General features: G+C 36.2%; 1 protein-coding gene across 4 annotated transcripts in view; it reads left to right on the plus strand.

Annotated features, from left to right (window-relative positions):
- The window catches only part of LOC108701499 (trinucleotide repeat-containing gene 18 protein), a 109,445-nt gene that overhangs the window by 64,758 nt on the left and 29,543 nt on the right, over window positions 1-15,144 (plus strand). For 3 of the 4 annotated variants that reach the window (XM_041577483.1, XM_041577485.1, XM_041577484.1), the window contains exons 14-16: window positions 1,077-1,245; window positions 4,454-4,784; window positions 5,517-5,786. In XM_041577483.1, coding sequence (XP_041433417.1) covers window positions 1,077-1,245; window positions 4,454-4,784; window positions 5,517-5,786 — 770 coding nt within the window. The remainder of the gene's footprint in view (window positions 1-1,076; window positions 1,246-4,453; window positions 4,785-5,516; window positions 5,787-15,144) is intronic. The other variant, XM_041577486.1, reaches the window with a different exon arrangement.

Genomic DNA, 15,144 nt, shown 5'->3' on the forward strand with positions numbered 1-15,144 from the left:
ATAAATATTTGTTTTGATCTGTGGTTTTATATACCAAAAAAATAAATAAATAAATAAAGTGGTGGCTCAGATTCTCCATTAGATTGAAACATTAAAAGTCCTAGGATTAAGGCTGTCACATGGGGCTGATTCTTGGCCTGCAGAAAAACCCTGTATTGATCATACTGGCATGTCTGGAGTAATGCAGTGTTTACTATTTTCTGCTATGATCGTACTGGCATGACTGAGCTTAACACAGTGAGGGTCATTTATTAACACTGGGCAAATTTGCTGCATTCATTGCTCTGTTTACAGTTGGCTTTAAAAAGCAAATCACTGATTGGTTGCTATAGGTAACTGCCCATGGGCATATTTGCCCAGTGTTAATAAATGAGCCCCACTGTTCATTATCCGTTATCTGCTGTGATTATACCAGCATGTCTGGTGTTAATACAGCACTCCATATCTATTTTCTGGATTGATTTTACTGGCATGTCTTTGTTTGATGCAATGTTCATTAACCTTCTTTAATGATCTTACTGGCATGTCTTGTTCATTAAAAAGAGTGGTAAAGAGGGAGAGGCCTAAATACTCAGTGCAACAATCCAATTCAAACAATGCTGTATTATATTTTTCTTTGTCCCCATTTTTTCTTGATAAAGCCCTGTTTCCAGCACCTTTATGGTGGGAAGATGTGGTCACAGATGTGTCATATCTAGCATAAATATCCATGGTTTTAAGAGGCGAAGGCTGAGGGTTCATGAAGCGCTTGCTCCACTGCTCTCAGCCTGGGTATTTTCTTGCAGGCTGAGAGAAGCGGATATGCTCTGTGGCCGAGCTCAATTTCCTTTTTTTTTATTTTTTTTATTGTTGTTGTACCCTTCTCCTGTTTAGTCTGGCAAAATGATCAAGCTCACTGAAGGTGTACAGTACACACCCCAGTAAACGAAAAACGTGGTTTGCCAAAATATTTATGGCATTTTCCTATTGTAAGAGAAATACAGTATGACAACAGAGCCCCATTTATGTTGCTATTCAGATGTGTACAGTTGTGGTTTTATATTGCGCCTTATCCTAATTACCGTATTTGTTTACAGGCTGAAAAACTGCCTACTGCTCTCTGAAGATTCTGAGGTGGGGGAGGGCATGCTGAAGAGACAAATGCATGGTCTAGAAGATGACATGATAGAAAATGTAGGTGGAAAAATTAAAAACAGAATCCGAAGCTGGGATGATGATGCTAGAGCTTCAAGTTATACCTGTGAGGTATGTGGATTTTGAAGCCTGACCCTTGTTAGCTATGTACAATGCCGTTTTGACCTTATAGTTATTATTTTCATGGTAATTTAGATTTTATACCATATAGCTACTAGCTATTTCAATTGGCTAGTAAGGTAGAATGAAATGGCCAAATTTGTATTTTCATAGTGATTGCAGCTAAATGTACACAGGATGTGGAAAAACAAGTTACATTTGCTTTGCGTTGTGAAAGGTAAAATGATAAATAAAATTCAGCAAAACAAGTCATGCATAATATACATTGTTTTTTTAGATTTCTAGATTCATCTGTTTGATTTTGTAGTTCAAAATCCATTGCTTTACAAAGCGAATTTGGACAGTTTTTTTTTTTAATTTTTAAAATAGTTTGCAAAACTATGAGAATAATATAATACTGAATATGAATATTTGGGATGTATGGCATGCCATTAAATATATATTGTTTATAGCAAGTTGAACAATACAGATAATTAGAGAATATAGTAGAAAATAATCCAGCTGCACATTGTTATTCTGTGATAAAACCTTTGGTATTTTCTCTACTGGTACCTATACATGTATGTTCTCAGCAGTGAGATCAATGGCATCCACATTTACATTTGCACACAAAAGTGCATTTTCTGGCACCCCTTGTGCACATTGGGTGGTATTAGCATTTTGCTGCCAAAAAAATGTAAAGTTTGGCATTAGCTAGCCTTATTCTGACCCAGCAGGTCTATGGTTCTGTAACCAAATGTACCATATTGTTTGCGATGGGCATTAATTTTTTTTTGCACCATTATCATGTATTTATATTTGTCAGCATATTCTTCTGTACAGAAAGAGCATTTGCACACAGAGAATTTTGTTTGTTGCGTTAAAAAGCACTACCACCGGCAATTCTCCCTGAAAATGTCTTGCCGTTCACTTGCAGTTGTCGCAAGTAAATTACTTTACTCACTCCGATTTGGCTTTGAAGCAGGAAAATGTGAGAGCAGACCAGCAGTGACAAACAGTTCATGAAGGGAGTCATATTTGGACTCATTTGGTACCTGTTGCTGTATTTTATCTGTAACCGTTTTATTATACTGTTGGTATAACATGTTGGGATTCTGGAATGATAAATATATTTGAGGATATGATTTCATATGTACTCAGTCTCCCCCTGTAGGCTTGTAACTGATTAAATGGTATGACTTCCTTACCTTCTTTGGGCCTAGACCAGGGATTTGACACCTTCACATATGGCTGGCTTTCTTCAGACCTCTTATTCTCTGTTAGATATGTTGTTTGTGTGTGTGTGTATTTTTTTATCAGCAAGGTAACTGTTAAATACTATGACCGCTCTGGTTTAACCCTTAAAACGCATAACTGTTCTGGCACGACAGATGCCTCTACCCATTGGCCCAAGAAGAATTGCCAAATTGCAAAGCTTTTCTGTCTGCTATTTGAAATGCGCAAGGTTAAACCGTAACACTTTTGCTAATGAAAGAAATGATTTTAAAGGGATACTGTCATGGGAAAAAAAATTTTTTCCAAAATGAATCAGTTAATAGTGCTGCTCCAGCAGAATTCTGCACTGAAATCCATTTCTCAAAAGAGCAAACAGATTTTTTTATATTCAATTTTGAAATCTGACATGGGGCTAGACATTTTGTCAATTTCCCAGCTGCCCCATGTCATGTGACTTGTGCTCTGATAAACTTCAATCACTCTTTACTGCTGTACTGCAAGTTAGAGTAATATCACCCCCTCCCTTTCCCCCCCCCCCAGCAGCCAAACAAAAGAACAATGGGAAGGTAACCAGATAGCAGCTCCCTAACACAAGATAACAGCTGCCTGGTAGATCTAAGAACAACACTCAATAGTAAAAACCCATGTCCCACTGGGACACATTCAGTTACATTGAGAAGGAAAAACAGCAGCCTGCCAGAAAGCATTTCTCTCCTGAAGTGCAGGCACAAGTCACATGACATGGGGCAGCTGGGAAATGGACAAAATGTCTAGCCCCATGTCAGATTTCAAAATTGAATATAAAAAAATCTGTTTGCTCTTTTGAGAAATGGATTTCAATGCAGAATTCTACTGGAGCAGCACTATTAACTGATTCATTTTGAAATTTTTTTTTTTTCCCATGACAGTATCCCTTTAAGCTACTTTCCAGTTCTTGGACAATAAATACGTAATAGGTATTACTTGAATTCTATAATGTTCCATGTAATTGATTGATGGTGGGGTAGCCAGAAGAAGTTGAATAACATTTACTTGGGTGTATATCATTCAAAAACTAGTTCAAATGGAGATCATGGCAATTCATGTATATAGATATTTATGTAGCTACCATGTATTCCAGCTCTTATCTGGACATAAAATAAAAAACTTAAAGTATAAGTTTGTGTTTTGCCTCCCTTATGAGCCATTGTCAGGAACTGCAAGGCAGTCTGTTGGTTATGATCACTCATCAAATTTCTGTCTAAGAAGGTTATACAAACCACCAGATGATATATTGTTACTTATTACAACATAATTATAACCATGTTTCAAATGAAAATTATATAATTCATGTTAAAACAACCAAGCAAGCTGAAAATGGCAAAAATTACCATATCACTGCACATTTCATACACAGATTCAAGTCACAGATTCTATATGGCATCTCTTCAAAATAGTGACATGGATAAGTGTTCAATTAACCCATATAGCTTAAAAAAGGTGGTGACTTGGCCCCTTTAGCTCTAGCGGCAGCTTATTGGCCAATGTATAGGCTCTCAAAAGGGCCTGGCTGACCAATATCTGGCAGGTTTGTAAATCTTGTGAGTAATAACTGCATTGGTGCATTGATATGGTCCTCGGCCGATGAATTAAATAAACTCAAAATGTTACTAACTTGCATGTTTGCTTCTTTACTTAACAATTTGAATATAAAAAAACAATCAAATTAAACCATTAAAAAAAACTCATGCCTCAAATTCGTATTCTACCCATCATTTTCAATAGGTCTACAAACTTGAAATACGAATCGAAAAACCACATCCATTTTGTCTGGGACAACTCGCCAGCTTTTAGATGCCTGAAGTTTCACATTTGCTCTTAATAAATATCGAACATTTGAGTTTTTGAAACTATAATTTGAATTCATGCGTTTTAGCTCAAAATAGTCCTTTTTTTATTTAAGTGCTTCAGAAATGTTGGTCCTAATTTCTTTTGTTTGTTTTAGGTCCTGAACCAAAGTAGAAAGAAACGGAAATCTAGTGACCAGGAGCTGGCAACCAAACTGGACAAAACACTGTCCTTCTCTAAGCAAGAAAAGTCAAAATTTAAGTTTGCATTCAGCAGTGGGGGAAGTCAGAAATATCAAGGGAACAGCAAGCATATGGCAACTACTGAATTTAAGGAAAACAAAACTCTTCGTTTACCAATGTTAATATCCAATGAAGGTAAAAACAAAATGGTTTCCAAAGTGAATATGCATGTGATACTAAAGGTCAAAGGACAGATAAACACAAGTCACTCACCAGCTATTTCAGAAATTAGCAACTACTCCTACTGTAAGTAATCTCATGCTTGAGCTGTCTTACTATTTGTTTAAATAACAATGTTTGATGTTACTTTTCTGAACATTTTTGTTCGGTGTAATCTGTTTTGCATAGTCAGAGGTTTCAATTGTAATTAAATATGGTAATATGTTGAAATTTAAATGGTTAGATTTATTTGTAGTCCAAATATTGCCATTGGGGATAAAAGAGGAAGTTTACCTTTAAACAAACATTTAGATGCACTGATTGTAAGCAAATTTTGAACTGGTCTTTTTATTAGGTTTTTTTATTCTGCCTATTTCCTAAATTCCGGCAGCCAGATAGCAGGTGAAATTCCAAGACAAAAAGAACAAACAAAGGCAATGTTTAAAAACAAATCTGCCTAAATGAACAATACATACAAAATATCTAGGAAAACTATTTTCTATATCATACTAATGGGCATTATATATGTAAACTACCCCTTTAAAAATAATTGGCTTGGGGGATGTGGATTGAGTTACATTATTATAAGATACTACTTCTGCTAATCTATGTTTGGCTACCTTCAGGGACCAGTGTATATAGGTAAGATATACACTTTATTATGGTAAGAATCCACCAACATTCATTATGTCTATGAAGTAATAGAGGAGTTACCCAAATCTATTTTTTTTCCTTAGATGCTTTCTATTAACTAATAAAGCTTGGAATGTGCCATATTGGGGTTCACCTACAGGTTTAAAAAAAATCTTTTAACTACAGATACAGACACAGAAGAAGATGAGGATTATCTGCGGAATGAGTTGGTTTCACCATCTAACTCTCGATTAGTGCAGTCTAGTATGTACAGAATGTTATCTAGAAAGATCCAGATGACGCGTGGGTGCTTGCAATCTCCTGAAAGGGGCGTCTCCAGCTGCAGTAGTGTCAAAACTAAGCAGAAATGCAGCAAGAACAAGCAGCTGTATTTACTCCAGGATGCTGAAGTCAGATCAAGCTTCAGCGATTCAACGGAGGACTCGATTGACCAAGGTTACTAGTTTAAAAGCAAGTGTAACATTTGAAAGAGGGAGAGAGTCACTGTGGGTGAGCGTAAATATGACAGATTCTCTTTAGCTGCCTATCTGCTTTTTGCAGTATAGGCTGCATTATAAATTGAACCTGTGCTTTGTAAAATTGTTTCGATTATTGGCTCTTTGAGAGCTACCAATCTCCCCATGCTTTGATTTGTTTTTTTTTTTAAATTTCAGTTTGTTTTTGAATAATTTTTAATGGTATGAAGGCTTCATGTGAATTTTGTTAACGGGAATGTTGTGTGGATGCGTGATGTGTTTGTATTACCGAGTTTTATTAAACATATCAAATTCATTTTTAACAAAACTAGTCTACTTTGTGTCTCTTGCGGTGCACTCTAAGTAGCTGAACTAGATTTGGCTTCTCTCCATTCTGCTTTTCCTGTGTACGCTCTACCCTTCACATCACCCCAAGTATATGCATTAAGCAGGTGCAGTCTTGCAGTCTTTATTATTCAAATATCCCTCCAAACTGTTTCCACTCCATGTTTATGCTGTTCTTTTTTTATTTTTATTTTATTGGATAGATAACCAACAAAAATCTCAATTTATATAAAGGTAGTGATGTTCTGTCAGTGCTGCCATTGACAGATGTTAACAGATTATTGTACTTGTATATTGTGTTTTTAAATACTTTTTTTTATATAATTGAAAAAATATGTACTTCTATACCTTTGACATAATTCAACAATTATTAGTTCATAAAGCCAAATAAGCATTAAGTTAAAAGTATAGCAGAAGCATTGAGTCATTTTACTGTGATAGACAAAGGAATGCATCTTAACGTCCAATCGGGACTATTGTAGCATTCCTGTTAAATATTAGGTTTTAGTTGCATAGTTTGTCAGTATCCTATAAATCCTGCTACCACTTCATTGAATTTTACAGTTGCAATGCAAGTACATTGTTTCATTTGATCTGTCTTTAACATGTTCTAATATTTCACAGAATTTTTTGTTTCTGTGGAGTTACAGGCTATACTAAAAAAAGCAAATGAGCTATAGGTATTAGATCTGTTATCCGGAAAGCTCCAAATTACAGAAAGGCCATCTCCCATAGACTCAATTTTATCCAAATAATTTCAAACAATTATTTCATTTTTTACAATAGCAACCTGAATTTGGGTTGATTGGTTGGCTAGAATTATAGTGTTCATTTTTATTGTATATCTTAGTTTCAGTGCAAAAATGGAGAGCTTCAAAATAAGTAAAGTTAAACAAGTAAAGCATTTTTTTCAATTAGTGTTCAGTTAGGAGGCCCCTGCCTATTGTATCCTCACTATCACTGTCAATTATCAAAATATTCATTTCCTTGAAGCTCATAGCTACCAACTTCCTCCCCACTGCACTAATAATGTGCAGAACCATAAAACTAACAAGCTGGATAAAAGCATGAGATTTAACACATTTTTACTGGGCTTCTTTACATTTGAATCTGCTTTTGTTGTCCTTGAAATTATTCAAAAACACCCAAAAGAAATGTCTTTGTGCTCATCACTGTGAAACCCAATTGAAGGCTGCTCATAACATGATACAGCCTCTTCATGGAACTAAAATATTCACATTTTTATTTGTCTGCAAATATGTATGCTTAGCAAACCGTTGCCTTTCTTATCTATTGCAAAGCACTTCTGCTAAAAGTTATTTCAAGTAATATCAGTTGAAAACAAATCCTTATGAATAATATATCTTATAGATGTAAAATTATATAAAGGGGTCAAACCACCCTAAAAAATTAGGGAGTTTTGGGAGCTTTTCTGCCCTTTAAACTGAACAGTCTGCAATATTATTCAAAATGTATTCAGTTGAAACATCAATGTATCTGCAGCACTGATCTAACCTTGGCACTGTTCTACTGCAGCTCTATGGAAATTTGTGGCTGTTGGCCAATCTTTCAAACTGTTATCACTAACTCAACTTATTTCTAGCAAAACCTTTTGAAAAAGGTTGCACAAACAGCAGACCAAAATGTATGTATTTTCATATACAGGTATGGGACCTGTTATCCAGAATGCTTGGGACCTGTTTTTTTGCGGACAACAGATCTGTCTGTAATTTGGATATTCATACCCTAAAGGTGGCCATACACGGGCCGATAAAAGCTGCCGACAGACCGTGTCGGCAGCTTATTGGCCCGTGTATGGGGGCCCCCGACGGGCTTCCCCGATCGAGATCTGGCCGAAAGTCGGCCAGATCTCGATCGGATGGGATTAAAAATCCCGTCGGATCGCGGCCGCATCTGTTCGTTGATGCGGTCCCGCGATCCGACCGCCCGTTTGGTGAACGCTAGGATCCGATCGTTGGGCCCTAGGGCCCACGATCGGATCAGCCCGATATTGCCCACCTCAAGGTGGGCATATCGGAGGGAGATCCGCTCGTTTGGCGACATCGCCAAACGAGCGGATCTATCCGTGTATGGCCACCTTAAGTCTACTAGAAAATCATTTAAACATTACATAAACCCAATAGGCTGTTTTTTTTGCCTCCAATAAGCATTAATTATATCTTAGTCTGGATCATGTGCAAGGTACAGTTTTATTATTGCAGAGAAATGGGAAATCAATTTAAAAAAATTTCATAAAATGGAGTCTATGGGAGATGGCCTTTGCATAATTTGGAACTTTCTGGATAATGAGTTTCAGAATAACGGATCCCATACCTGTATATACAATTCCGTTGACATTAATGCTTTAAAAATCATAAAGAGTTTATTCACCTTTGAGTTAACTTTTAGTATGATGTAGAGTGATATTCTGAGACAATTATGTGCTTTTTATTCAGTGGCTCCAATTTGCCATTTCAGCAATCTGGTTGCTAGGGCCCAAATTATCTTTGCAACCATGCATTGATTTGAATAAGAGACTGTAATATTAATTGGAGAGAACCTGAATAGAATGATGAGCAATTAAAAGTAGCAGTTAAAATAAATTTGTAGCCTTACAGAGATTTTGATTTTTAGATGGTTCAGTGACCTTAAAGCTGGAACGAGTCAGAAGAAGGAAGATAATTAAAAAACTATAAAAAAGAAGAAAGCAAGACCAATTGTAAAGTTACTTAGAATTGGCTATTCTATAATATATTAACACCCCCACCCCTGTTTAAAGGAATGTAATTGTCTACCTTTGCCCATTTCAATATCTAACAGTGGATCTGTTTTCGCTTCAGGCTTCTCAAGCTCTTGTAGCTCCTGTGTCCTGTCAGTTGCAGCCAGGGCACTGGTAATCAGTTTCACATTGAGTATGAGTTTAAACAAAAAAGTAGGCCTAAAGCAGCTTAAGCGGATTAGTGGTGGACAGGACTAGACACTCTGTGTGGAAACTTAGGATTCATACACTACTGAAAAGTCCTAAAATTTAATTTCTGCAAAACTTGGCACTAGTGAAAAGTAAAACATTGCATAACTATGGGCCCCACTTCCCCTGGGGGAAATTCAGGTGCACCCACAGCCTCCCCTAGATAGGAGGTAGACCCAGCCCCCCCCCTTCCCAATGCCTGCTTCCTCTGTAGTTACGCTACTGCAGGGAAAAAGCCAAGGATCAGCTCCCAGGTGGTTAACATGGTTGAAGTCCAATGCTCAGGCAACAATACAGGTGAAACCGTGTACAGGCAGGGTGAGGAACAACAGAAACAGGATAACTTATAAGCAGAATGACTAGCGTCAGGATGACCTAATGAATTGGCATCTAATTTTATTGGTTGAATTTGAAGCCAAAATATTTACAACATACTGATATAAAATGGGGAATTCCTGGAGAGTTCCCTGGTGTCTAGGGCATAAGTCAGTTCAGTGATGTCATAACTGTGCACCAAACTGGCGTGAATGTAAAGTGCTAATGTAGGTTGGCTTATTAAGTTTTACAGACGCAGTCAAAAATATTGGCACCTTTGCACTTTTTTCAAATAATGCATTAGTTCTACCAGAAATTTCCTATGGCATACGAAATGTTTTTCTCTTGTTTATAGTGGAATGACCCAAAAAATCTTGAATAATTAACAAATCTTGTTTTACAGGAAGGAACCCTAAAAATTAAATGTAGTGGTGCCATTTAGAAGTTGCAGGAAATGCTTAAGTTGCTAGCAGGTAATTCTCCATTCATTTAGAAGTAAACTCGTCTGTGATGAGTTGCAGGTACCTGCAATATAAGAACATGTTAAAGCAGTAAATACCATAGTAAAGGCTCATACAGATGGGTGTTTCAGTCTGCATTCCCTTGCGGCCTTTTTTTCTTGTGTTCCGCCTGCGTTTGGTGCTCTGATGTGCCTGTGTCAGTAAATCGCTATAAGCTCTATAGTGCACCGCAGGAAAACTGGCCTCAGGGGAACATAGGCCAAAACGCCTATCTGTATGAGCCCTAAACATGGTATGAGACATAGGAAGATTCTTCTGATGAAAACTCAATTTCTTAAATCAAAAGTTTAAAAAAAAAAGTCAAAATACAAGATAAATTCAGCACTTTTTACACAGAAAGAAATAAAAATAATGAAAAGTAAAAACAATCAAAAATGGAGGCAGATGTTTTTGGGTCACTTTGCTTTCCATACAACTAGGGTGCCTTGAATCTATGCATGGCATCATGAAATTAAGGGATTACAAAGGCATTTTGGGTGCCATATTGAACCCAGTGTCAGAAATCTCAATCTCTGTTGAAGATTATGGGTCTTCAGAAGGCATTGACTACCTTAAAAACCACTCAGAAATGTTTACATAAAAAATACTGGCCTGTTTTGAAAAGGCCAGAAATAAATCCAAATCGAAAAATATTGAACACTTGTGATCAATAGAGAGATCTGAAAACTGCAATTGGGTAAAGGTATCCTTCAAATCTGGGAGAAGTAGTTTTCTAAGGAGATGTAGAAAACCCATGGCTAATAGAAGGACTTGGTGCTACCAATTATTAAGTCTAAAGTATCAATACATTTTGTCAATATTTTGTTATATCTGAAAAATGTAATGGTGAAACAAGGAATTGTGGAAACCTGTTTTTGCCAATGTTAGGCTTGTTTTGCAATAGATGAATTAATTTGTGAGTTATTTGAAAAAAGAGCAAAGGTGTCAATATTTTGGACTCTCGAATATAGACTTGCAGATTCTATAGTTAGAAATTGGTATAGAACAGTGCAGTAAGAAGAGATGGGACAGAAGTGGCAGGGGAAGGCTGTAGTGGAAGGAAGAGCTGTAGGATTTAACCCCTTGGTGTATGGTTTTTAAAAAGATTTTTCATTTGTAAAGCCAACTGTTCAGGTTGGAACCTTCGTGCATGTGGTAAAAGTGGGTTGCAATATAAGACAACCGCATAATAACAGAAGAGATCACTGTGTGAATCCAACTTCTAATGCTTCTTCCCTTCCAATGGTTATTAATACCAATTATAAACTTTGTTTTTAATGGTGTTCAAAAGCAGGAAGAGATACAAATAAAGAATACTTTGTCTCATAAAAAGTAAACTTGCAGCAGGCTAGCTGTCTCTTATGCAGTTTCACATGGAGTTAAAAACTCAAAAATGCTAATCTTGCATAATTGTATGTCCTTGCAGAGACTTTTTGCCAATGAAAATACATTTCCTTGATCCATGTCTAGCTGATTTGTCTAAAGTTACAGGATATCTTCCAAACCACATTTTCCTTTTCTCAAACCCTGTCTTGTGTATCTTTAGTCTTTTGACACTAAATGTAGAGTCTATTACATTTGGTTAAAGCAACAGTAATACGAAAAAAGGAAAGTATTGAAAATATAATGTAATATTGCCCTGCACTTGTACAGCTGGTGTGATTTCTTCAGAAACACAACTATAGTTTATATAAACAAGCTGCTGTGTAGCCATGGGGGCTGCCATTCAAGGCTGAAAAAGGAGAAAAGGCACAGGATACACAGCAGAAACTTGGGTCTTAATTTTTTTTTTTTATCGCTTTTGCCTTCCTTTTCTTTCCAGCTTTCATATAGGGGTCACTGGCCCCAGCTGCCAAAAAACTATTGCTACAATTTTATTCTTACTGTAACTTTTTATTACGTATTGTACTATTTAGGCCCTCTCCTATTCATATTCCTGTCTTTTTTTAAACCACTGCCTGGTTGCTATGTTAAATTGGACCCTAGCAATTAGCTGCTGAAATGCCAAACTGGAGAGTTGCTGCACAAAATGCTAAATAATTTAAAAAAACTCAACACATAGAAAATAAAGACCAAAAAAATCTTTTTCAGAATATTTATACATTTATATACAAGTTCATTTAAAGGTGAACAACCGCATTAAAAATTGCTTTCAGTTTGCAAACATTTATTATTATTTTTATTATTATTTTATTATTTTTATGCAATTGGATAACTTTTGACCGATCCATCCTAAATTCAGTAATGAAAACCTATACATTGTTTGGGTTATCTGAATTGGGCAAAGGAAAGCTCATGCAGGCCAAATACAGATATTTAAGGGGGGGGGTAATACAATTTAACATGCTGTTAAGGAATGAATAGAACGTGGGGAGATTTTATTTATTAAGCTCTAACTCACATTTTGATAAATCTGATCCTAACTAATTGTTTTTTTTTTGTCCCCCTAGTCTCAAAAAATATATGAAATGATGTACCCCCTGTTCTATAATATACAAATATTAGAAAGCAGACTGTGCTTTTATATGGGTCATGATATTCCTCGATATTCCTTCTGTTAATTTAAAACAGAAGGTACATTATTTCTTATAATTGATGAGTCGTGACAATTAACACTGATGATTATAATTGTGTGTGTGTGTGTGTGTGTATATATATATATATATATATATATATATATATATATATATATATAATATATATATATATAATATATATATATACACACACAGCAGCTCTGATCTGGTCTGCTTGTCTAGTAGTCACAAATTTAGGGGTGTGCTGGAGTATTTGACTACCAACAGTATTATTAGCTAAATGTGACTGATCTGTTGGTATGTAGCTAACTAAAGTGTATTTATCTCTCTCTGTGGACACAGGGTTTACGCCCAAACAAAAAAGCAATTGATGGATATTTGATAGCTCCCTTTCTTGACTTATGGCTCTTTATTGAGATTAATTAGATCATTAATATTTATGATCCCCAACCAGTGAGTTGTAAGCAACATGTTGCTCACAAACCCCTGGTATGTAGCTCCCAGTAGCCTCAAAGCAGGTGCTTATTTCTTAATTCCAGGCTTGGAGGCAAGTTTTGGTTGCTTTAAGTGTACTGCCAAATAGAGCCTTTTGTAGGTGAAAGTCCACATAGGGGATACCAAATCGCCAATCACATCCTCTATTTTGCAACCCCAGGAACAATTTTCATGCTTTGTTGCTTCCCAATTCTATTTACATCTGAATGTTGCTCACGGATAAAAAAAAAAAACGTTTTAGAACCCTCCCTATAACTTGAAATTGGCATAAGTAAGAGCACTATAGTGTTTTTTGTCTTTGATAGTTGAAAACATGGGGGTACATTTACTTAGCTCGAGTTAATGGAATAGAATTAAAAAAACGTCGAATTTCGAATGATTTTTTTTGGCTACTTCGACCATCGAATTGGCTACTTCGACCTTCGACTTCAAATCGAATGATTCAAACTAAAAATCGTTCGACTATTTGACCATTCGATAGTCGGAGTACTGTCTCTTTAAAAAAAACTTCGACCCCCTACTTCGCCAAGTAAAACCTACCGAACCTCAATGTTAGTCTATGGGGAAGGTCCCCATAGGCTTTCTAACAAATTTATGGTCAAAGGAAAATCGTTCGATCGATGGATTAAAATCCTTTGAATCGTTCCATTTTTCCTTTGATCGTTCGACAGTTGAATATCGAGGGTTAATTAACCCTCGATATTCGACGCTAAGTAAATGTGCCCCATGAAGTGGGAATGCCTGCTTTGAACAAGGATAGCAATCAATGCATGTAATAATATCCAGGCCTAAATACCAATGGTTGGTCTGAGCTAAAGGTTATTTGTATGTTTCTTTTTGTTGTAAAGAAGTATACTAGTTTTTAAGGCTTCTAATTTGAACACGTTAAAATACCAGTGCTTTATAATTATATTAAGAATCTTTGAAGTGGTTCAAGGCAATCGGTAAAACTTAATTTTTGAATCTTCTAATTGTGACACATCCAAGGGATATTTGAGTAATAGGGATTGCAAAGACTTACTCTGATACTAAAAGCCAGGCCAAAATACCAAATGCACTTATTAACAAAACTTTTCTAGAATGCTTGCTTTCTCCTTTCAGCTGCTTGAGCATCCCTTCACCCCTGACCCTTACCCATGATGCTTTGAATGTCTGTATCGGTTTCTTGCATTTGCTCTCACGCTGCACTAAAGAAGCAAAGTGATTGGCTGGAGTAGGGCAGACACCGCACAGCGTGGGGTCAGGTTCCAAGTCAACAGAATCATGAACTCTTTAATGTAGGTAGGCAAAATCATTTTCATGTTAAAAAAAATTTTTCTTCTGCCTTTTTATTGGTAAAAACTACTAATGCTTATGTTCATTCAATTGGGTGAAATTACTCTTGCATTCTTAGATTGAGAAGTCTGTCCTACCATAGGCTGTTTTGTCCGTAAAAATACACCCTTTTTTTGATCCACTATTCGTTAGCGGACTACATTTTTGAACCTAGAATGCTGTGCTTTACATTAGTGCTTCCAGTGATTAATTACAGCAGTGCTATGGTGGCAGACATAATATAAGTGAAAATGACATATCTCTTTTCTAAAAAAAATCAACAGGCAGATTAAAAGAACCTGCTCGAGTCCAAAATAGTCACTTTTTATTTTCATATTTTTAGAAATATATTTTTCTATTAAATCTCCTTCCAGTGTTCATATGTATAGAAAATGTGACTGTTAGAAGGAGTCAGGTCTTGTCATTAAAAGCTCTTGTGTGTTAGGTTGCCTCTTTAAAATGTTTTTTGGGGCAATGTTTGTACAGTTTAATTCTGGTATGTGGAACACAAACACACACACACCTGAGATCAAGACCTAATTTTTCATATTTGTCTCCAGGAGGAGAGGAAAACGAGAGAAGACCCATTAGCTGTCTATGGTCTGCCTTCAACTAGCCTGCTATGCTCTAAGCCTGCCTGGCATTGTGACAGAACATGTTTTACAGTCTACACTAGACTGTATTGTGTTCATTGTCTGTCTGTGTTCTGTACTTTTCCTAGATTGCTTCAAAATCCATTCTGTTGCCGTTACACATGAGTCTTTGCAGATTAAATAATCTTATTTGAAATATTTCATTGTTTAACCTGTAACATTTTCACTGCTTACCTAACATTTTCTGCTCAGTAATTTAAGAGAGTGTGTG

This window comes from Xenopus laevis, chromosome 9_10L (genome assembly GCF_017654675.1).
Source record: "Xenopus laevis strain J_2021 chromosome 9_10L, Xenopus_laevis_v10.1, whole genome shotgun sequence".
NCBI classification, from domain to species: domain Eukaryota; kingdom Metazoa; phylum Chordata; class Amphibia; order Anura; family Pipidae; genus Xenopus; species Xenopus laevis.